The sequence below is a fragment of the Hyperolius riggenbachi genome, chromosome 2, assembly GCF_040937935.1.
Source record: "Hyperolius riggenbachi isolate aHypRig1 chromosome 2, aHypRig1.pri, whole genome shotgun sequence".
NCBI lineage: Eukaryota > Metazoa > Chordata > Amphibia > Anura > Hyperoliidae > Hyperolius > Hyperolius riggenbachi.
In genome coordinates, this window is record NC_090647.1 from 345,473,272 (window position 1) to 345,498,558 (window position 25,287).

The 25,287-nt window shown below is 45.4% G+C and overlaps 1 protein-coding gene across 2 annotated transcripts in view; it reads right to left on the bottom strand.

The window, feature by feature from the left end:
* The window catches only part of EPS8L3 (EPS8 signaling adaptor L3), a 171,966-nt gene that overhangs the window by 94,040 nt on the left and 52,639 nt on the right, over window positions 1-25,287 (bottom strand). For both annotated transcript variants that reach the window (XM_068269530.1, XM_068269529.1), the window contains exons 8-11: window positions 19,991-20,109; window positions 14,861-14,955; window positions 13,882-13,957; window positions 13,720-13,787 (exon numbers count right to left, since the gene is read on the bottom strand). In XM_068269530.1, coding sequence (XP_068125631.1) covers window positions 13,720-13,787; window positions 13,882-13,957; window positions 14,861-14,955; window positions 19,991-20,109 — 358 coding nt within the window. The remainder of the gene's footprint in view (window positions 1-13,719; window positions 13,788-13,881; window positions 13,958-14,860; window positions 14,956-19,990; window positions 20,110-25,287) is intronic.

Sequence of the window (25,287 nt, forward strand, 5' to 3'; positions counted from 1 at the left end):
TACAATGCGCCCTGAGGCTGGAGCCTCTCCAGCCTCTGCCTCGGCCCGGCCCTGTGAGCACCAGCTTTACTCAGACTTAGTCTGTCACCTCACCGCTCATTCTCTGTTCGATTACCTCTAATAAGGCCACTCAACCAAAACTGCCCTACTCAAAGTAATAAATGAATGAAATCATCCTCCTACATCTCTCTTACACTTTTGACACCTCTCCTTCTCCAAATCCTCTCATCTATTGGCATTCAGGGTCTTGCTCTCTCCTGGCTTTCCTCTTATCTCACAGATAGGACCTATAGAGTCACTCATTCTGGCACCACCTCCTCTCCACGACCTCTCACTGTTGGAGTTCCCCAAGACTCAGTCCTCAGACCTCTCCTTTTCTATATCTACACTTATGGTCTTGGTCAGCACATCAGTTCCTTTGGCTTTCAATATCATCTATATGCTGATTATACCCAAATCTACCTTTCAGCTCCTGACCGGGTCACTCTAACAGTTTGTGTTCCTGACTGTTTCAATGCTATCTCCTCCTCCATGCCCTCCCATTTTGTAAAACTCAACATGAATAAATCTGAAATGGTTATTTTCCACCCCATAATTCAATGCCCCTGCCCACATCACAATTTTTGCTGATGTTACTTCAATCACCCCTGTCCCCCAGGCGTGCTGCCCAGGTGTAATACTTGACTTGACTCTCTCATTCAAACCACACATTGTTGAACTATAATTGTAAGGTCGAAACGCTAGGGTTCTCTTTCCCTTTTGTCTCCTAATGCTGTGCAGTGTGTATATCTTCCACCATTGCATACAAATCTGTAACTGATTTGTTCACTGCATATGCTGTAATCCACCATTGTCTTGTACTGTTACCGTAACTGTAACTGTATTGTTTATTTTTTATTGTTATACATTTTTTTCTGTTGTACAGTGCCACCATGCTGGTGCTTTATAAATCAATACTAATACATGAACAAGGCATCATAAAAAACCACTTTGGTGAGGCAAATGCTATTACAAATAGCCTAATAAAAGTATTTGTTATTATTATGCATTTATTAGCATCTTCTACAGTGCATTACAGAGCACAGGGAATAGTTTGTGACACTAGCTGTTACTAAAAGGAGCTCACACCCACTTATTTTGAGTCTTGGTGTACTAATTCTCCATTGGAAGGGGGCATTATGGCCTCAATTCACTAAACAGTTTAGACTAGTCTATTGATGGTTTTCAGTCTACTGATGGTTTGGTGTAAATCAGTTGCATCAAAAGGGAATTTACTAACAATTACCAAAAATTTTAGACCTGTTTTTAGACCTGGTCTAAAACATGTGGTAATTAGGTCGGTAAAGCAGGGTAACTGATCAAAAGATGCAATTCACAAATGAGTAGCTATGACTGACAGAAATCAGCTGGTTTAATCCTTGTCAGAAAAAGTGGGCGTGGTTACTCCTTCTTTGCCTTTGTGAATTGCATCTTGTGATCATTTCCCCTGCTTTACCGACCACTGAATGTTTTAGACCAGGTCTAAAACAGGTCTAAAACATTACACAAAACCATTAGTAGACTAAAAACCATCATTAGACTAGTCTAAACTGCTTAGTGAATTGAGGCCATTATATCATACCTGAATGAGTTACTTGATAGCTGCACGACCCAGAATATGACTCTTATGCTGGCTGCCTGGCAGGGAGATATAGGCCTGTCCATTTCAAACAAAAAGTGGAGCCACTGTTTCCAGTCTATCATGAAAGGAAGCTTTTACTGGAAACAAATATTTAACTGTTCCATAGGGCGCTGATGCCTGTTAAGCTGGCCAAGCTTTATCCCTCAACACCAGATCATTGTTTACAGCAATGTGGGCAACAGGGCACATTATTGCACATGTGGTAAACGTGTAATCAAATGCAATCAAATTGTATTTAGCTTCTAAATGGAAAGACTCTCATCTGGACCTGGTAATTGCTAAATACGCCATGTTATGACATGTGAGTGAATGGTGATGGTGATTGAAGACTGCATGGATCAGTTTGACAAAACATGGTCCCCCTGGATGGATTATGCTGATGCAGCTGGCCTCTCATATCTGCTCTACTACTAAAAATATAATGGTGATCTATGGAGATACAATTAGCATTATTGCCTTGCCTTCAAACTGTACTTTCAGAATTCATGGCTGACTTTCTACCTCCTATGGTGTCATATTATCTATAATTTGATACAATAGACTTAAACTTTTTCCCTTATTTCTTTCTGATATGTTAACTGTAAAGTTGTACAGCATATGTCTTGAACTTTACTGTGTGGACCACCTGCGAGGCAGGGCCGGGACAAGGTCCACCACCAACAGAGGCTGAGCTGCCAAAGTGTGCCCCCCCACCACCACCCATCGGCTACAACTGTCACTGACGTGGATTCGTGGCCAGTCTTTCCTTATTAACCACTTGCCGACCGCCTACTTCATATTGGCGGCGGCAAAGTGGCAGCCCCAGGACCACGTAACGCAGAATGGCGTCGGGTCCTGGGGGAGGGGATTGCGGGCGATCGCGCGCGCGGACTGCGCGCGCATCGCCGGCATTAGGCTCCGCCCACATGTGACGTCAACCCGCCGGCCAATCAGCAGCGCCGGCGGGTTGCAACTTTTTGAAATGGCCAATTGAAAGTGTATAATACGCTTTGTTAGGTAAACAAAGCGTATTATACACGCTGCCTCCTCCCTGGTGGTCACAGCGCTCGATCGACCACCAGAGAGGAAGGCAGCACTGTGAGTCCAAATGCCAGCACACTGATCCTGCCCCCCCTGCACACTAATCGCCCACAGCACCCATCAGACCCCCCCCTGCCCACCCCCTGACAGCACTGTTTGCACCCAATCACCCCCCTAATCACCTATCAATCACCCCCTGTCACTAACTGTCAACGCTATCTTTTAGATCAGGTCCTAAACTTCCCCCTGGGGGCGCCTGATCACCCCCCCACACCCTCAGATCCTCCCCAGACCCCCCCCCAGACCTCCCCCCCCCCCTGTACTGTATACAGCTATTCTCTGTAATCACCTGTCAATCACCTGTCAATCACCCATCGATCACCCCCTGTCATCACCTGTCACTGCCACCCATCAGATTAGACCCTAACCTGCCCTTTGCGGGCATCTGATCACCCACCCACACGCTCAGATCGCCCACAGGCCCACCCTCATAACACCTACCAAGTGCATTGTTTACATCTTTTCTCTCCTCTAAACACCTACTGATCACCCATCAATCACCCCCTGTCACTACCTGTCACTGCTACCCATCAGATCAGTCCCTAATCTGCCCCTTTTGGGCACCCAATCACCCGCCCACCCCCTCAGATTGCCCTGAGACCCCCTCTGATCAACTTGCCAGTGCATTGCTTGCATATATTCTACCCTGTAATTACCTTCTGATCACCTATCAATCACCCCGTCACCCCCTGTCACTGCTACCCATCAGATTAGACCCTAATCTGCCCCTTGCGGGCACCCAATCACCCACCCGAACCCTCAGATCGCCCACAGACCCCCCGCCAGTGCATTGCTTGCTTATTTTCTCCTCTGTAATTACCTATCAATCACCCCGTCACCACCTGTCACTGCAGGCTCCTGATCACCCTCCCCCCTGCCCTTATATCTCCCTCTGATCACTCCACCCTGCCCTAGATCACCCCCCTGCCATTGTGTATATCTAATCTCCTGTCTGTAACGCTTGATTGTGCTTTGATTGGCTCCAATTGTCTCAATTGCCCTGTGACTGACTTAGATTGTCCCGTGATTGGTTTTTGATTGTCCTGTGATTGGCTTCGATTGTGCTGTGATTGGCTTCGATTGTCCCGTGATTGGCTTCGATTGTCCCGTGATTGGCTTCGATTGTCCCGTGATTGGCTTCGATTGTGCTGTGATTGGCTTCGATTGTCCCGTGATTGGCTTCGATTGTCCCGTGATTGGCTTCGATTGTCCCGTGATTGGTTTTCGATTGTATTGTGATTGGCTTCGATTGCCCCGCGATTGGCTTTGATTGCGCTGACTGGCTGTGATTGCCCTCTAATCACTCTTATTGGCTCTAATTGTGTTGTAATTGCCTTGATTGCCCTCTGATTGTCTGTGATTGTTTCTGATTGCCCCCATTGCTGTCTGATTGCCCCCTGATTCCCCCCCCCCCCCCCCCCCGGTCACTATCCTAGTGATCTAAAAATAGTGTTTTTAGTATCACTAGTGTTAACAGTTAGGCCAGTTAGCTAGGCCCCTGTGTTAGTGTCAGTTAGCGCTCAGCCCACCGCACCACAGTCACTAATTAGTCGCTGATTAGCGTCATCACTGTCGCTAATCAGCATTGGTACTATATAGTATCTGTAAGTGATCATTACTGATCGCACACAGATCTATATTGGGGTCATTAGGATCCACTAAAAACGCAGTGTTTGCCGATCAGGCCTGATCGTTCGCCTGCACTTGCGTTCAGCCTGCCCCACCGCAGTGACAGAATTTTTTTTCTGATCACTGCAAAAAACACTGTACAATAGCTGTGGCACTGTAAAGATCAGTTTTGATTTTTTTTTTCCAAAACTCAGTGACCACAGCTTTCTGCTCCGCAAGTACTCCCTTTTGCTAGGTAGGTGCTCTTTTTCCTGGGTAGTCTCAGAGGAATACCCCCTAAATTTAGCAGCCCACCATGGCAAGAAAGGGGTATTCCGATGATGAGGTTCTCAGGTACATGGCCCAGTCGGATGAGGACGATTGGGACATCTCATCCGACGAATCTTCTGGGTCAGAGTACGAACCTGTGGACAGCAGTGGCTCGCTGACCGATAGCGATAACGAGGTTGAGGTCCCGGCTAGAGCCAGGCGTACCACACCCCATGTCACTGGACCGCAGGTGGCGCAGGATCTGCCTCAAGGGCAGCAGAGTGGTGCTAGCGCTGGTCTGAGGTTTCATGGTGAGGCATACACCAGCAGCGCAGCATCTCCTGGACCTGGCACCAGTACTTCCGTAGACCCTGGTGAAGTGGTGAGCACCAGAAGGGAAGTTGAAACTGGTTCGGTGGCACGTGCATTAAGACCCGAGTCGCAGCCACCAAGAAAACGGGCCCGTACTACCCATAGTCTTCCAGAGGTGCTGGCAAATCCCAATTGGCAATCCCCTGGTTCCGCCGCACCCGTACTGCCCCCTTTCACCGCCCAGTCTGGAGTCCAGGTGGAGACAGATAATCTAGTAACGGCCCTAGACTTTTTTCATCTGTTCTTCACCGAGGATCTCTACGACTTAATTGTGGCTGAGACCAACCGTTATGCCACACAATACATCACCGACAACCCGAATAAGTACTATTCCCAGGCTTACCGGTGGAAACCACTCCAAGTTTCCGAACTTAAAACTTTTTTGGGCCTTCTCCTTAACATGGGTCTAGTCAAATTGAATGTATTGCGGTCTTATTGGTCTACGCGCCCAATATATCACCTGCCCATGTTCTCTGCTATCATGTCCAGGACACGGTTTGAGATGATCCTGCGCTTCCTGCACTTCAATGACAACACAACCTGTCATCGGAGTGACCACCCTGCTTATGACCGGCTCCACAAAATTCGGCCCCTCATAGACCACATGTCATCAAAATTTGCAGATGCTTATACCCCTGAACAGCACATTTGTGTAGACGAGTCCCTCATACATTTTACCGGGCGCCTTGGCATCAAACAGTACATCCCAAGCAAGCGCGCCCGGTATGGGGTGAAACTGTATAAGCTCTGTGAAAGGGCCACAGGCTATACTTATGGTTTTAGGGTCTATGAGGGAAAAGACTCAAAATTGGAGCCGGTCGGATGCCCTGACTACCTGGGGAGCAGTGGCAAGATTGTGTGGGACTTGGTGTCACCTTTGTTCCAGGAGGGGTACCATCTTTATGTGGACAACTTCTACACAAGTGTGGCCCTCTATCAGCATTTAAAGATAGAAGGGATCCGCTGCTGTGGCACCGTGCGGCCTAGTCGCCGGGGCTTCCCCCAACGGCTCGTTAGTACCCGGCTTGCACGGGGGGAGAGGGCTGCCTTGTGTACAGATGACCTGCTCGCGGTGAAATGGAAGGACAAGAGGGACGTTTACCTTCTGTCCACCATTCACACAGACACGACAGTCCAAATTCAACGGGCAACTGAGGTCACTGAAAAACCTCTCGCCGTCCACGACTATAATGCTTACATGGGAGGGGTGGACTTCAATGACCAGATGTTAGGGCCCTATTTAGTTTCCCGCAAAACCAGACGCTGGTATAAAAAAGTGTCTGTTTATCTAATTCAATTGGGTATTTACAACAGCTTTGTTCTCTACAGTAAGGCTGGGAGAACTGGAGCGTTCCTTAAATTCCAGGAAGACATCGTTATGGAACTCCTGTATCCAGGAGGTGCCGTGGCCCAACCCCAAAATGCAGTTAGCCGGCTGCATGAAAGGCACTACGCCTTTCCCATTCCGTGTGGCCCAAATCAACGCACCCCAAGAAAACGTTGTCGTGTCTGCAGCAGGGCTGGAACAAGGCGTGACACCTCTGTTTACTGTCCCATGTGTCCTGACCAGCCTGGTCTATGCCTAGGGGAGTGTTTCCAGAGGTATCATGAGCAGATACACTTTTAGAGAGTAGGGAACTCCAAACATAGCAGTAGGCACACAAGGGTCTCTGTGCTATTTCACACTGGTGTGATGCGTTAGGGAAAATTGCCTAGCGAAAGTCACACTTTGCGGTCCCCCCCCTACGCCGGAAGTGCTTGACTTAACGCTAGTGCATGCCTACTGCCTACGTTACTGGGTGGCTTCTGTGGCAATTTGGGTCGGCCCGGAAGTCATGTTAGTCTACGGCGACGCAGTTACTTACTAGGCCGAATGCGATTACTGTCGAATGCTACTCTAGCGGTATTCTCTGAAGGTCTGTTTGGGGCGATGCGGTGCGCGCGACCCACCGGATACGCCAATATGCAGTGTGAACCCAGACATCAGGTTTCCAGAGACCCTAATACACAGTGCTGCCAGAAACCTCTCCTTTCACTTGGGACAAAGTGCATAATGTACTTCGCCACATCTCTGTGCGATTTGCACTTTGCATATTGTCCCATGGGGGACGAGAGGTTTGTCCTCAGAAAGGTAAGAAAAAAAAAAACAAATAAAAAAAACAGGTAAGCAAAAAAGTTAATGTTTGGTTCCCAATGTTAATGTTTGGGTTAAAAATGTTCATTAAAGTTTATAAAAGTTGATGTTAATGAAGTTATTGCTTTGCTGCTTGCTTGTTTTTTTTGTGTGTGTTTTTCTCTCTTTTTTCCATCCTTTACCCTTCCAGGTGGACCGACCGACCGACCAACCAGCTGCAGCACTGATGGTGCATCCTGACAGAAGCATTGTGTGTCTGTCAGATTACACACAAGTCGGTGCATGCAGCGCTGCAGGACGAGATTTCTCCTCTGCAGTAAAAAAGATACGTTTGCCGAGGCATATGAGCTGAGGGGTGGTGTTGGAGCTCCTATGCTTTGGCAAGCACTTTGTATCAAAAAAGAACTCTGGCAATGATTTGTTCATCCACATCGATCGGTGTGAATGGATAAATCGGCTTTGCCAGGGCATACGAGCTGAGTGGGTGGACGTTTTTGGGTGGCAGCTCCTATGTCCTGGCAGACGCCTTCCCCTCTTTTTTTTCACATTTTTTTGGCAGATATTTTTTCATCCACATTGATTGATTGATTGACTGTCATTTTTCCTTTCAGCCCAGAGTGCAGTACCCGTATGCCCAAAATAAGGAGTATAGCAGAAACTCCTAATACTGGCCATACATGTAATGATTGCAGAGACCCTAAAATGCCAGGACAGACCCCACGAATGATGCCATTTTGGAAAGAGGACACCCCAAAGTATTACGTGAGGTGCATGGTGAGTTCATAGAATATTTTATTTTTTTGTCACAAGTTAGCAGAAATTGTTGTATGTTTTTTTTCACAAAATGTCATTTTCCGCTCACTTATGACAAAAAAATTTTTTTTCTATGAGCTCACCATGCCCCTCATGGAATACCTTGGGGTGTCTTCTTTCCAAAATGGGGTCATTTGTGGGCTTTGTTCACGGTCCTGGCATGTGGGGGGGGTTGCTAAATTGTGAGCACCCCTGTAAAGCCTAAAGGTGCTCATTGGACTTTGGGCCCCTTTGCGCAACTAGGCTGCTAAAAAAGTGTCACACATGAGGTATCGCTGTACTCAGGAGAAGTAGTATAATGTGTTTTGGGGTGTATTTTTACACATACCCATGCTGGGTGGGAGAAATATCTCTGTAAATCACAATTTTTTAATTTTTTTACACACAATTGTCCATTTACAGAGATATTTCTCCCACCCAGCATGGGTATGTGTAAAAATACACCGCAAAACAAATTATACTACTTCTCCTGAGTACGGGAATACCTCATGTGTGGCACTTTTTTGCACCCCAACTGCGCTAAGGGGCCCAAAGTCCAATGAGTACCTTTAAGATTTCACAGGTCATTTTGCGACATTTGGTTTCAAGACTACTCCTCACGGTTTAGGGCCCCTAAAATCCCAGGGCAGTATAGGAACCCCACAAGTGACCCCATTTTAGAAAGGAGACACCCCAAGGTATTTACTTAGGAGTATGGTGAGTTCATAGAAGATTTTATTTTTTTGTCACAAGTTAGCGGAAATTGATTTTAATTGTTTTTTTTCACAAAGTGTCATTTTCCGCTAACTTGTGACAAAAAATAAAATCTTCTATGAACTCACCATACTCCTAACTGAATACCTTGGGGTGTCTTCTTTCTAAAATGGGGTCACTTGTGGGGTTCCTATACTGCCCTGGCATTTTAGGGGCCCTAAACCGTGAGGAGTAGTCTTGAAACCAAATTTCGCAAAATGACCTGTGAAATCCTAAAGGTACTCATTGGACTTTGGGCCCCTTAGCGCAGTTGGGGTGCAAAAAAGTGCCACACATGTGGTATCGCCGTACTTAGGAGAAGTAGTATAATGTGTTTTGGGGTGTATTTTTACACATACCCGTGCTGGGTGGGAGAAATATCTCTGTAAATCACAATTTTTTAATTTTTTTACACACAATTGTCCATTTACAGAGATATTTCTCCCACCCAGCATGGGTATGTGTAGAAATACACAGCAAAACAAATTATACTACTTCTCCTGAGTACGGGGATACCTCATGTGTGGCACTTTTTTGCACCTTAACTGCGCTACGGGGCCCAAAGTCCAATGAGTACCTTTAAGATTTCACAGGTCATTTTGCGACATTTGGTTTCAAGACTACTCCTCACGGTTTAGGGCCCCTAAAATCCCAGGGCAGTATAGGAACCCCACAAGTGACCCCATTTTAGAAAGGAGACACCCCAAGGTATTTAGTTAGGAGTATGGTGAGTTCATAGAAGATTTTATTTTTTTGTCACAAGTTAGCGGAAATTGATTTTAATTGTTTTTTTTCACAAAGTGTCATTTTCCGCTAACTTGTGACAAAAAATAAAATCTTCTATGAACTCACCATACTCCTAACTGAATACCTTGGGGTGTCTTCTTTCTAAAATGGGGTCACTTGTGGGGTTCCTATACTGCCCTGGCATTTTAGGGGCCCTAAACCGTGAGGAGTAGTCTTGAAACCAAATTTCGCAAAATGACCTGTGAAATCCTAAAGGTACTCATTGGACTTTGGGCCCCTTAGCGCAGTTGGGGTGCAAAAAAGTGCCACACATGTGGTATCGCCGTACTTAGGAGAAGTAGTATAATGTGTTTTGGGGTGTATTTTTACACATACCCGTGCTGGGTGGGAGAAATATCTCTGTAAATCACAATTTTTTAATTTTTTTACACACAATTGTCCATTTACAGAGATATTTCTCCCACCCAGCATGGGTATGTGTAGAAATACACCGCAAAACAAATTATACTACTTCTCCTGAGTACGGGGATACCTCATGTGTGGCACTTTTTTGCACCTTAACTGCGCTAAGGGGCCCAAAGTCCAATGAGTACCTTTAAGATTTCACAGGTCATTTTGCGACATTTGGTTTCAAGACTACTCCTCACGGTTTAGGGCCCCTAAAATCCCAGGGCAGTATAGGAACCCCACAAGTGACCCCATTTTAGAAAGGAGACACCCCAAGGTATTTAGTTAGGAGTATGGTGAGTTCATAGAAGATTTTATTTTTTTGTCACAAGTTAGCGGAAATTGATTTTAATTGTTTTTTTTCACAAAGTGTCATTTTCCGCTAACTTGTGACAAAAAATAAAATCTTCTATGAACTCACCATACTCCTAACTGAATACCTTGGGGTGTCTTCTTTCTAAAATGGGGTCACTTGTGGGGTTCCTATACTGCCCTGGCATTTTAGGGGCCCTAAACCGTGAGGAGTAGTCTTGAAACCAAATTTCGCAAAATGACCTGTGAAATCCTAAAGGTACTCATTGGACTTTGGGCCCCTTAGCGCAGTTGGGGTGCAAAAAAGTGCCACACATGTGGTATCGCCGTACTCAGGAGAAGTAGTATAATGTGTTTTGGGGTGTATTTTTACACATACCCATGCTGGGTGGGAGAAATATCTCTGTAAATCACAATTTTTTAATTTTTTTACACACAATTGTCCATTTACAGAGATATTTCTCCCACCCAGCATGGGTATGTGTAAAAATACACCGCAAAACAAATTATACTACTTCTCCTGAGTACGGGGATACCTCATGTGTGGCACTTTTTTGCACCTTAACTGCGCTAAGGGGCCCAAAGTCCAATGAGTACCTTTAAGATTTCACAGGTCATTTTGCGACATTTGGTTTCAAGACTACTCCTCACGGTTTAGGGCCCCTAAAATCCCAGGGCAGTATAGGAACCCCACTAGTGACCCCATTTTAGAAAGAAGACATCCCAAGGTATTCAGTTAGGAGTATGGTGAGTTCATAGAAGATTTTATTTTTTGTCACAACTTAGCGGAAAATGACACTTTGTGAAAAAAAACAATTAAAATCAATTTCCGCTAACTTGTGACAAAAAAATAAAATCTTCTATGAACTCACCATACTCCTAACGGAATACCTTTGGGTGTCTTCTTTCTAAAATGGGGTCACTTGTGGGGTTCCTATACTTCCCTGGGATTTTAGGGGCCCTAAACCGTGAGGAGTAGTCTTGAAACCAAATGTCGTAAAATGACCTGTGAAATCCTAAAGGTACTCATTGGACTTTGGGCCCCTTAGCGCAGTTGGGGTGCAAAAAAGTGCCACACATGTGGTATCGCCGTACTCAGGAGAAGTAGTATGATGTGTTTCGGGGTGTATTTTTACACATACCCATGCTGAGTGGGAGAAATATCTCTGTAAATGGACAATTGTGTGTAAAAAAATCAAAAAATTGTGATTTACAGAGATATTTCTCCCACCCAGCATGGGTATGTGTAAAAATACACCCCAAAACACATTATACTACTTCTCCTGAGTACGGCGATACCACATGTGTGGCACTTTTTTGCAGCCTAACTGCGCTAAGGGGCCCTAAGTGCAATGAGCACCTTTAGGCTTTACAGGGGTGCTTACAATTTAGCACCCCCCAAAATGCCAGGACAGTAAACACACCCCATAAATGACCCCATTTTGGAAAGTAGACACTTCAAGGTATTCAGAGAGGAGCATAGTGAGTCCGTGGCAGATTTCATTTTTTTTTGTCGCAAGTTAGAAGAAATGGAATTTTTTTTTTCCCTTTTTTTTTGTCACAAAATGTCATTTTCCGCTAACTTGTGACAAAAAATAAAATCTTCTATGAACTCACCATGCCTCTCAGTGAATACTTTGGGATGTCTTCTTCCCAAAATGGGGTCATTTGGGGGATATTTATACTATCCTGGAATTTTAGCCCCTCATGAAACATGACAGGGGGTCAGAAAAGTCGGAGATGCTTCAAAATGGCAAAATTCACTTTTTGCACCATAGTTTGTAAACGCTATAACTTTTACCCAAACCAATAAATATACACTGAATGGGTTTTTTTTAATCAAAAACATGTTTGTCCATATTTTTCGCGCTGCATGTATACAGAAATTTTACTTTATTTGAAAAATGTCAGCACAGAAAGTTAAAAAAATCATTTTTTTGCCAAAATTCATGTCTTTTTTGATGAATATAATAAAAAGTAAAAATCACAGGAGCAATCAAATAGCATCAAAAGAAAGCTATATTAGAGAGAAGAAAAGGAGGTAAAATTCATTTAGGTGGTAGGTTGTATGACCGAGCAATAAACCGTGAAAGCTGCAGTGGTCTGAATGGAAAAAAAGGCTCTGGTCCTTAAGGGGATTTATGACTGCAGTCCTTAAGTGGTTAATGTTCCTCTTTACGGAGTGGTGTATATAGTAAGCTGCTCCATAGGACTGCATTTGGCACACATACAGTAATCATCAGTAGTAGAGATCACTTGACATCTTTTTGTTGCTATGGGTTTTTAGGTATCCAGGTATAGGGGCCCCCAATATAGGAAGCCAGGTATAGGTTCCCCCAATTTAGGAAGCCAGGTGCCCCCAGATTTTATTTAGACACTTCATATTCTCCTACATCTTCAAAACATACTAATAAGTCTACTGGTTTCCCCCCATACCATTCCTATAGTGAAAATATTAGTCTATAAATATGGTAGGGATTATACTATGAGCTCCTCTGGGGTCAGTGACATGCCTATGTACTCTGTAAAGTGCTGCAGAAGATGACAGTGCTATATAAATGCATAATATGGTAGGACACTAGACTAGGACTATGGTAGGATTAGAGTGTGAGCCCCTCTGAGGACAGCCAGTGACATGACTATGTACTCTGTAAAGTGCTGCAGAAGATGTCAGTGCTATATAAATTCACAATAATAATATGGTAGGACATTAGGCTATGACTATGGCAGAGATTATATAGTGAGCGCATAAGAGGACATTTACAGCCTGTCTCCCTGACTTCCAGAGTACATGTTCAGGATGGAGGAAGGGGCGCAGGGCTGCTCTCTCACATACACACACACCACACATACCTTTCTCTTTCTGTTAGAATTCCATTCTCCATCAGCCAGCCATGCATGACTGGGCTGGTTTCCTGGGGGAGCAGCTGAATGATGTCACTGACAGAAGTCAGTGAAGAAGAGTTAAAAACACAAACAAACTTGCAGACCAGCTGAGCGCCCTTACTGGTGTGCTAGGAACTGTCTACAAATCTTACCTTACAAAACTCTGTATGACTCCTTATCAGATACAGTCTTTAGAACCACTGTGCAGAGAGCTTTTTCTCTCCCTCCCTTACTTGTGTCTCTCAGGACAGGGTAAAAAAAAAAGTGTGTTTTTTCTGGACCATCTGTGGAATGAAATGCCTTTGAAAGCGCCCAATTTCTGACCAGATGACCTGCCGCTCAGAGGCCGGAGCCTCTTCTGCCTCTGTGTCATCCTGGCCCTGCTGCAAGGTGATAGATTACCATGTTTTTGTATTCCTCCTTAAAATACTCTGTTGGTGAAATCAGCATAACTTCAGGATGGCGAGGGCAGATTTGTGAACCTATGTTTCTTCCCACAGTATATCTATATCCTGCTACTCAGAAAAGAGCACTTTTACTAAAGCCTTACTGTGCAGCATAACTTCCTGGGGAAAAAGATATACAGTAGGCAGGTATGTACCTGAAGAGGGAAATGCACACAACATCTGATACTCACCAATAAATTAAAAGCATATTTTATCTTCTGAAGGCAATCAAGAAAGTCTGATTCTGAAATGGCCTTTCCTTTTGACACAGAAAAAAGGAAAACATAAGAAACAGACGACCCTACAGATTATCAACATCATTCTTGCTTACAATTCATATTTAGTTCACGCACCTTTTTTTTTCTTTTTACTTGAATCCAGATTTCCAACAAATTTTTCAATATCCGAAAGAACATGATTTAAAACCTCCTGATGTAAAAATTAAAAATATAAATATGAAACAGCAATGTAATATAGCAACACAAAAACTAATTACTTAAGAAAGGTGTTGATCATCATTGGGAAAAGTGTAATTTAAGGCTTTCTGTTATTTTTTTCTTTTTTGTAAAAAAAAAAATATGACGTTAAGATCTCTGGCTGTCAAATTGACTGTTTTAGTAGCTTTAGTAGTTTGAGCAAGTGCCTACAATGCCTTATAGTAAATCCGGCCCTGCTGTGGGGATACCTATACTGGGGGGCTAATCTGGCTCCTTGCACTGGAGGCCTTTCTTGCTACCTATACTGGGAGACTACTTCAGGCTGCCAACACTGGGGGTCCTTCTTGCTACATATACTGTGGGGCTGCCTATACTAATCTGGCTACTTATACTGGGGTGCACTTCAGGCTACCTATAATAGGGTCCCCTCTGGCTATCCATACTTGGGTGCTACCCAGTACTGGTGGGTACCTATAGAAACCTATACTGGGGGGGGGGGCTACTTCAGGCTGCCTGTACTGGGGGCCTCACTGGCTACCCATACAGGAGGGCTACTGAGGAGTGGAGGGGGGGTGTACCCCTAGCTACCTATACTGGGGGATATTTTGGGCTACTTACACTGGGGGCCCCTATTACTACCCTTACTGGGGGGCTACCTAATACTGGAGGATATCTTTAGCTACCTATATTAGGGAGACTACTTTTGGCTACCTACACTGGGGCCCCTCTTGCTACCTCTTCTGGGAGGCTACTCTGGCTAGTGTGTAAGTGAGTGGACTCATTGTACACAAATAGAACAGAAAAGGCTAAGGGCATGTTCAAGCACATGAGACTACACAAGTAGACAGTAGTTGTAATAAAGAAGTTGTAATAATATCAAATAAGTTAGACCTACAATATCCCGTGCTATCTCTGCTTTTGAGTTATTGTCCGGGGGTGGCTGGAAAGTTACAGTTCCAGGTTCAAATCTCCTCTGCGAAACTGGTGAATCTACAACACAGATTATTACCACAGTTATTTAAGATCTACATTCAAATAAAACATTTGCAGCATATGAAGAAGACTTATTTGTTGACTAATATCTTATAAAACTGGTCTGTTTGGGAAACACCAATCAGAAATATGGTGGTTTATCGTACCTCGAGAGGTTAGCCACCCAAAAATTGCTTTCTGTACAATTCAAAGTGTATCTAAAGTGATTTTTATTACAATACACTGGGGGTTTCACTACTAGGGAAACCACCCACAACTACTCTGTACTCTATAGACCATTTTAAAAGTCAGGCATTGCTTGGGAGTGATTTTTGAGGAGTAGTTTTTTTAATCATTTCCCTGGTGGTGAAGGCACTTAGGGGCAGTGGCGTACCTAGAGTATTTGACACCTGGTGCTAATTATTTGAAGACAGACCCCTCCCCCCCCCCCCCAACGTCCAAGTTTCCTCTCAAAACACAGGCTTTTTTGTTTCTAACTACATGAAGGAGGGCCAACTTTGATAAATAGTGCTCTCTGTTTCCCCTGTGCCACCTCTTGTCACTCTGTGTCTCCTATGTTACCCTGTGCCACTTCGGCCCCTGTGTCCCCTCTGTTCCCCCTCTTGTCCCTGTGTACCCTCTTTTCCCCCTGTGCCTCCTCTTTGCCACCTTTTGTCTAAATGTGCCTCCTATTGTGCCCCAATGTGTCCCCATGTACCCCCTGTGCCACCTCTTGTCCCCCTTTGCCACCTCTTGTGCTCCTCTGTTCCCCCTGTGCCGCCTCTTGTCACTCTGTGTCCCCTATGCTCCCCCTGTGCCACCTCATACCCCTGTGTCCCCTCTGTTCCCCCATGCCACCTCTTGACCCGTGTATGCTCTGTCCCTCCTGTGCCACCTCTTGTCCCAATGTATCCCCTATGTACTCCCTTTGCCTCCTCTTGTGCTCTTCTGTTCCCCCTGTGCCACCTCTTGTCACTGTGTCCCTATGTTCCCCCTGTGCCACCTCATCCCCCTGTGTTCCTTGTGCCACCTCTGGTCCCCTGTGATCCCCCTGTGCCTTCTCTTGTGCCACCTCTTGTCCCAATGTGTCCCCTATGTCCCCTGTGCCACTTTGTGTCCCTCTGTGCCACCTCTTGTGCGCCTCTGTTCCCCCTGTGCCACCCCTTGTCACTCTGTGTCCCCTATTTTTCCCCTGTGCCACCTCGTCCCCTGGTGTCCCCTCTGTTCCCTCTGAGCCATCTCTTGTCCCCTGTACCCTTTTTTCCCCCTGTGCCTCCTCTTGTCCCCCTGTGCCACCTCTTATCCCTCTGTGCTCCATTTCCCCTTGTGCCACCTCCTATCCCTACGTGCCCCTTATGTCCCCCCTGTGCTATCTCTAGGTCCTCCTGCATCCAGTCAGTAAACCCTGTTCCACCACCTGTGCCACCCTGTCCCCTTCCCTGTACTCCGCCTCCGTGGCCCCCTTTCTGCAATATTCACGTGGCACATCGATCCAGCACTGAACCTCGCCAATCTCCTGCAGGACTGTAACGTAAAGAAGAACAGAGGTGCCAAAAATCAGCTATTAAAAAGTTAAAAAGTGCTTAGGAGGCAGTGGTGGACTTACCTCCTGCTGCTTGCACAAGACACAAGAAACTGTGTATTCAAGACAAATTAAATTTATTGGTACACTGCAGGGGGGTTTTCGCAATGCATTTCGCGGGCTTAAACCCACTTCATCAGGCAATAGATAATTGGAGTACACAACTGGAGACAAAAGACACAGATTGGTGTATATTAGAACTAAATCCATACATACATACATAACATATAAGGCGTTGGTGCATAAGCATTTTTGTGTATTGTTTGGTTCTAATATAAACCAATCTGTGCCTTTTGTCTCCAGTTGTGTACTTCAATTATCTATTGCCTGATGAAGCGGGTTTAAGCCTGCAAAACGCGTTGCGTAAACCCCCCTGGAGCGTACTAATAAATTTAATTTGTCTTGAATACAGTTTCTTGTGTCTGCTTGCAGGAGATAAGTTCACCACTGCCTCCTAAGCACTTTTTAACTTTTTAATAGCTGATTTTATTCATTTTGGCGCCTCTGTTCTTCATTACGTTATAATTGATACCCACCCCTGGTGGAGGGGGATACCCCTTTTTCTTCCTGTCTACAGAGAGCGACTTCTTAACCTCCTGAGCGATAATCCCGAGCTGAGCTCGGGGTATGTCGCGCAGGAGGATTTCTCAGGCCCCGCTGGGCCGATTTGCATAATTTTTTTTTTGTTACACGCAGCTAGCACTTTGCTAGCTGCGTGTAACTTCCGATCGCCGCCGCTCGCCGCCGATCCGCCGCTACCCGCCGTTCCGCGCAGCCCCCCCCTCCCCAACCCCTTGCGCAGCCTGGCCAATCAGTGCCAGGCAGCGCTGAGGGGTGGATCGGAACTCCCTACGACGTCACGACGTCCATGACGTCGGTGACGTCATCCCGCCCCATCGCCATGGCGACCAGGGAAGCCCAGCAGGAAATCCCGTTCTGAACGGGATTTCCTGCTTACTCTGATCGCCGAAGGCGATCGGAGTGGGTGGGGGGATGCCGCTGCGCTGCGGCTATCATGTAGCGAGCCCTGGGCTCGCTACATGATTTAAAAAATTTAAAAAATAGTGCTGCGCCACCTCCTGGGCGATATAATTGTATCGCCCAGAGGGTTAATCCTGAGTGAGGACATGATAATCTCCTCACTTGCTTATACAGTGATTGCCTGAAGGTAACCCTGGTTTGTGAGTATAATTTTTGTACTCATTTCATAAACCCATTTACCAATACTCACTACACTATCTTGGGCTCTTGGTATTCTTGTTTACATATATCCTGCAGGATGCTCAGCTCCAGTCACTTCTGTCCACGCTAATGACATGAGAGATGCAGGCCGGCAGTAACCCTGGTGACGGGACACTAAAGCAGGAGAGCTTAGCGTCCTGTTGCCATGGTTACTTCAGGCCTGTCTCTCATGTCGTCAGCGCGGACAGAAGTAACTGGTGACTGGAGCTGAGCGGCCTGAAGGAGATCGGTGAGGTTCCGCGCTGGATCGGTTGCGCCATGTGAGTATTTCAAAAAGGGGGCCATGGAGAATCAGCAGATGGGGGGCCGCAGGCGGCACCCCTGCAGGACTAGGCACCTGGTACGGGCCGCTCTTGCCGCCCAATGGAAGTTCCGCCAGTGCTTGAGGGGCTGCCTGCGCTGCTCCCACTTCTTTGGGTGTAGCTTGTGGATGGTGGCCCCAGGTGGTATGACCCCTTGTGACCCTGCCTGTATTGCTTAGCCATGTTTGGTAGCTTAGAGCACCTCATGAGTAATATAGCTCCCAAGTCACATAGCAGTGGCTAGTAGGGGACAAAACATTACTTGCATTTATTGCCCCTACTAATCACATAATTGCATTATTATGTGTAAATGATGTCTCTTTTTAGGACAGGAGAAAGTTTAATTGGTTCAGCCCTTGCTAGATCTGGTACTACAGGTGCAGGTGCACTTGCAGTGCTTCTAAATCTGCTGACAGGCTTTACCCTGCAGACCATTTAAATAGCCAGGCGCTGCTTGGGAGTGAGCATGTGCTGACCTTTGTGTCCCACATGTCCTCTTGGTGTCCCCGTGTCCTCTGATGTCCCCCTACACCCTCCTCTTATACCCAGCTCCATGCTGCATTGTACTCCGTGTCCTCCGATGTCCACCTACATCCTGTTGCCACTGTGTCCCTGAGCTTCAGCCTATGGGTAAGAAGTATGGCAACTCATTTCTACTGGAGCCTATGGTCTCGCAGGCAGGACCATGGTTCCGTTATTGGGTGATTGGAGCAATGATGGAACCATGGACCTGCCCTCAAGATCATCGGCTCCAGTAATATTACAAGTTGCCATCCTTTTTAACTTTATTACTGCTAGGGCTTACTTTTGGGGTAGTGCTTATATTTCGAGCATGCTCAAAAATCCTGCTAGGGCTTACTTTTTGGGGATGTTTTAATTTTGGGTAAACATAGTACCAAGGGAACAGCCTCAGTACTAATGTCATGGGAGCTGCCCCGGTTACCCACATTGCGCTAATAGTGTAACACGTGCTGCTTCCCTGACGTAAGTACCAGTAAGAAAATGTACCGGTTATTTGTGCATCACGCCCATTGTTGCATACCACTGCAACGACGTTCAGTTAAATGCAGGGACACACTTGGGCTCAATGGAGCCTTTATTTACAGTGCTGACATCACTAAGAGAATTGTAAAGCTTCCAAGTGTACAGTCCTGTCACCAATATCTATCCAGCAATAAATATCACTTCAGAGTTGTTTTAAGTGCAGCAGTAAATTGACTCCTCTCCACATTTCTACCTCACACAGCCAACTCCAATTATTAGTGCATGTTGGATGTACACCTGGACAGTTCTGAGAAGGATCTGGAGAACTTAATATGTACATTTATTTTTTATGCCTGCACTAGAAATAAGCCCGTCCGTTAAAAAACGGCGCTAGGCTTTGGCCGCTACCCCCGCACTGCCTCTCTCCCTCCAATGGCCTCACTCACTCCACCCCGCACGCATGCGCCCGCCCCCTGTACCCAATCTCTGCTGTCCCAGGTCCGCCGGCATGCCGCGCATGCACAGTATTGCAAACGCACGGACACTGTGTGCTCTTTAGGAAGGAACTACAGTACTTCCCCTGTAAAGCTAATTAGTCCACACTTGTCATTGAACAAATGTTAATTTTGAAACAAACTATGAAGCAGATTCACTAACCAGCATTAAATGCTGCATGTTCAGGTGCAAATAGCTTAACACATGTTTTACAAACAACAGACGCGTTGTGTACACAATGTGAGTTGCGCTATTTGTGCAAAACCCATTATATGTGCTTTGCATAGACGCCAGTAAAATGTACATGCATTGTCTGCCCAGGTACATTCTACTACTGGCTAGTGAATCTGCCTCTATGTATTAATAGGCTTTTGGATTGTAGTCTAATCACCCTGAAAGCTGTACTGTTTCTTTTCTATGAATAGACTTACCCTTTATTAATGCTTACCTTGTGGTGTTTCTCTGCTCATTCGTGACAACACAGGACTCTCCCTTCCTACACTGGTCAGTGGTGAGGGACTACGTTCAGGTATATCATTCTGAATCATGATGCTTTGGAGTTTATTTCTGCAAAAGACACTCTTATCAGAACTGAAATGTTAAGTGATAATTATGTGAGTTACCATGCTGTCATCAAGCAGAATCAATGCAATAAAAATTCCTATGCATACTTTACTGTCACGCCTTTGTTTTCTAACATACCTGTACTGGATGCTGTGATGGCCTGGCATTCTTTATTCCTAGTCCTCTCATCAGGGTTCTGCCCCTTGATACATACTGTATATGTTCACCACTTCTTATACCTCCTCATACAGCAATCTCCAGACGTTCCAGCAATGATGTCATCCTGGGGCACCCATTAACTATGTATTGATCTGAGACTTTGAGTCTTATGGGAGAAAGGCGCTTTACAAATGTTATTGTATGGTATTAAATTATCCTTTTGGGATTTTGGGAAACTGGAGTGCCGAAGGAAACTCTGTGCCCTGGCTGAGATTTGAACCAGGGACCCAGCGCTACAAGGCATCAGTGCTAACCACTACTCCACCATGCTATCCACCAAAACAAACGACACCAAGCGCTAGGCAATATATATGGATTGTAATAACCCCGAAACCAGGAGAGCCTCACAGTGGTAGCAATTCACCACAGATCCCAATGAATCCACTGAAGTCTCAAATAACAATCACTATTTATTGAAAATTGCATGCAAAACCCCCTATAAACCCACTAAAAGAGCAGCCTATGGTGTATATTGTACCGAATACACAGCCGGCATGTGTCACACAGACTGCACACATCACGCACACCCACACAAACCGTCCCTATAACTCCCGGGAGTGATGGACACCATCATCATAAATCCTTTGGTCAGGAGGTCTGCTGGGAGGTGTAATTCAGTGACAGCTCTTCATACGATATGCTGGACAATCAATACAGCTCACAGTCCTGTATCCAACTGCTCAGTAAATCACCAACTGAGATACAGTTCAATTCAGCAAAAGCAGGCGGCCAGGGGGCTTGAAGCATAAGCGAAGCAAGCAGGCACACAAACAACAGCGTACACAAGAGGGCTCTCACCACCTCCTGTCAGTGCTCCATGGTACCTCGGAGGGCTCTCACCATCTCAACAGGGCAACCACCGCGATGATAGGCACTTGGACGGCATCCTCTCTGCCATGCTTGAGCTGAAAAGACTATCCCCACTTGTCATCTGCTATCGCCGCCGCCACCACCGCCACTATTGGCGTCCAGTTCCACGCTGTTATGAGTGTGTGCAGCCATGACGTCACCACGCTGCTCACTAGCCATGACTAGCATCGCCCACCTATCCGGGCTTCGTCAGACGGTCATGTGAGCAGCACCGTCTAGTTCCTTTTAGAGTCTCTCAGTACCTCCTTCTTTACGTCATGATCACTCCCACGGCAGAGCCGATTGGTTCTTCATTATAAGGAAGACACTTTCCCCATGTAGGGACCCCGTACAGTCATATTGTGTGTAAGTCCAAGCGTACACATAGACTTCAAGTGCTACAATTATCAGCCTAGCTAGTCTAATTAAAGGAACTTGCATGATCATATTTATTATTGAGGCATCGTCCCCCAAGTAATTTTAGTTCACATCATTAAGGGATATATCACCAGAATTAATAAAGGGGACACAACCTAATTCTACCTAAGCTACAGAAGTGAAGCACAGCAACATAACACCATCAAGGACACTTCTCACTCACACCAAGCACAAATTTAAGTTGGTAAAAAAGGTGCTAATGGTAGATCCGTATTCAACCCCTCAGGTATAACAGTATTCAATCTAAAGATCCAACTGGATTCCATTTGGCGTAATCTTCTGTCCAGATCCCCTCCCCTGGTGGCAATCTGCATTTTAACAATGCCTTTAAACTTCAGGCAGCCAGGATTCTTATCATGGTACAACTTATAATGTAAGCCCAAAGGGCTTGTCTCGTCACCTGCTTTAACATTTCCAACATGTTGTTGTATGCGCTGTCCCTCATTTCTTTTTTAGATGTTATTGGTGTAGGTCAGTGGTCCTCAAACCACGGCCCGCGGGCCGAATGCGGCTCCCTAAGGCATTTTCACTGGCCCCAAACACAAAATGTATAACTTATAGATGTGGCCCACTGCACCTTTAAATATCGACGGCCCACATTTAGAATAGTAGGGCTGGCACCATCCATTTACATACTGTAGAAGCCAACTAGCAGTAATTCGCTGGTTTCCAATCCACTTCTGCATTAGGTGACACTGCTGTCCAACTGGATGGCAGGTTGTCACCTGGGTATGCTTCACTGTCTGGTGCACAAAGACATTCCCTTTATGCACTGATGGGAGTTCTCCTTGATTGGGGGAAATCAATACTTAGATTCATTGTAATGGTTTTCAACGTTTTATGTATGTTGCGGTCCCCCAGCAGTCTGAAGTATGTTGACCCGGACCTTGACCGAAAAAGTTTGGGGACCCCTGGTGCAGGTACATGGTTATTACACTCATCAATCATTTTGGCTTTGCGGAGGTAATTCTGTTGCCAAATTTTTGGTATCAGAAAAGGAGTTTTTGTTACGGATGAGGGTCAGGGTTAGACAAATGACAGAGCAGAAGTGACAAAACTGCCACAGAGAAAAATCACCTAGTATGAACATACACATGTGCTATAGCTACATTTCCCACATCAAGGTACTGGGAAGCTCATGTGTTTGTGGTATCTGCTATTTGATACAGGATGAATGGCTGAAGGGTAAACGGGTATGACAGCATATAACAGAGGTTAGGGCAGTAGGCTGATCTTTTTGATGGCTCTGCTTTAGGTAGTGTTTATGGAACAGTACTACACATACAATTATTTATCTCATTAGTTTATTTTCAATTCAGGTTTGCTTGGCCTTGAAGCTATTGCTAACCTATCCTACTACACTCAGGTCTGTAGACATGCTTCCTGTCTACTGACACTCTGAGGGCACATATTTAAAACAAACCTGTGATGTGACATTAGTGTCTTCTACCTTACGAATATGGTGCTCAGTCTCTGAAAACTTTGTGTGGACTTCTTCCATGTCCTGCCTGAAGAGACTCCTCTCCATCTCCAGATGATCCATTTTTGGAGGTCAGGGTTGTTTGGCAGTCCTTTATGGCTGCCATTATGGCTGTGGCATCCTGCTTCTCCGCCGTTGATGTTCATGAAGACTGTATCTGACCTGTCTGTATGCTATGGGAGCATGTGACCGGTTGGAAGATGATGCTCGGTGTGTGAGCTGACAACGGACTAAGTGTTTTGTTGCTCTTTCATATCTACTTCCAGGCACTCTGAGGTATCCCTGCCATCTGCAGAGATTTATGGAAAGGTCGGGAAGTGGTTCATGGTGCCGATGTACTCAGTTCAGGATGCTTATAGCACCAAAGCTCAGACAGATTTGTCTGTTCTTGCACCATTTTGGGCATGCCACCTGAAAATGGTTGCTAGCAGAAAATTATTTAAGTAATCCAGGTCAGGTATGCATTATCACTTGTATTTTCCAATGATTTCCAACCTCAACCCTTGTACAGACACCTAGTAGTTGTCACCCAAAACTATTGTTTATTGACAAAGTATGCTACTGCCAATCAACCTGTTTTGTTCTATGGAAAGAGAAGGGCGATGTCAAGCAGTTCTTTTTGGTGGGGACATTAATAGTAGACAACTACACTCTTTGTGTTGTTTATTAATCTGCCACAACAGATTAGTAACTGAAATCATTGGATAGCTGTGATGGCAGTAGATTTTTTTTGTCTAAGATGAACACAAATGATTATTGTTATTATTATTATTACTATTGATTTATAAAGTGCCAACATATTCTGTGGTGCTGAATGATCATCTCTAACACTGATTTGGCAAAGATGAAGATTCAGGACTGTGCTCCAAATCCCTAGCAGCAATGCCTCCATTTTTCCTCACTTTAGCATCCACTATGTAGGTGGCCAGACAGGAATCAGTACAGCATGTGATCTACTCGCTGAAGCTGTCTGACAGACCAAAATGATGCAGAATTATATTTGCTGTGGTATAAAACCTAGTCTCATTATAGGACACGGAGCTGGGCAACAGGAGCTGGATGGAAGCAGGGGCGCCTTAACCTACTGACCACCCAGGCAGCGGCTTGGAGCGGGCTTTGATGGGGAAGGCGCAATAAATTACTGTCAGTCCAAGGGGAAATAAAAATTCCTGTCCTGAAAGACCGTTGTAAGGGACTGGAGAGAAATAAAGAAGGCAAATTACACCAAGCTTTGCTTTTTTAGTAAGAGGGCATTTTGGTAACTTTTATCTCCCTATACATTCCTAGTAGCTTGGGTCACCCTGCGCTGCTTGGATACTCTGCTCTTTTCACAAATAGCATTCTGCTAAGTCAGGGATAAAGAATCATTCAGAGTTCAGATTTATAGATACTCCCTAAGAAGAAGGTGTCTGGTTTATAACTGTTCTCTGCCCCCACCTTTCTGAGCCTGAGTGACTGACTGCCGTTTAAGGGTATGTAGAGAAAGTTTTCTACTCTCTGTTTTAAGAAGGCAATTACACCTAGCTTTGCTTTTTTAGTAGGAGGGCTTTTTGGTTCCTTTTATCCCCCTATACATTCCTAGTAGTTTGGGTCACCCTGAGCTGCCTGGTTACTCTGTTCTACTCTCACAAGTGTTTTTAGGAATGCATCTAATAAGGATTCATAGAAAGATTGGAGACAGTCCCTCACTATTCAGTGTACAGAGGTGACAGCGCCTTACCCCCAAATGTTACTGAGTCTGCAGAGCGAGCAAGACAAACAAACAAACAGTAAACTCTGCAGACAGCCTGTGTGCTCTGCTAGAATGTCCTGCATGTCTAGATGTCAGGACGCTCTCCAGCCATGACTAGCTATGGAGCGGTAGGATCATCTGATGCTCTCTCCCTCTGACTGGGACACACAGCTTGCACTTCTCCCTGAGTTCCCAAGGACAGTGTTTGAAGTGTGTAATGGACACAGTGGGGGTTGCAGGTTTTGTCTTTCATTGTGAGAGAGTGAATAGGAGGGCAGCATCTAAAGCTCAAACAATGATAATGGACATGTAAGCAATGTGTGTAATTACATCCATCACTACTTATAATTGAAGATGGCATAATAATGTATTTCCATTAATGCTGTCTGTTTGCCCTCTCTCTAATGCTATGTACCCACCTCACGATTTTTCCAACGATTTTCACGATGTCCATTCATTTTTT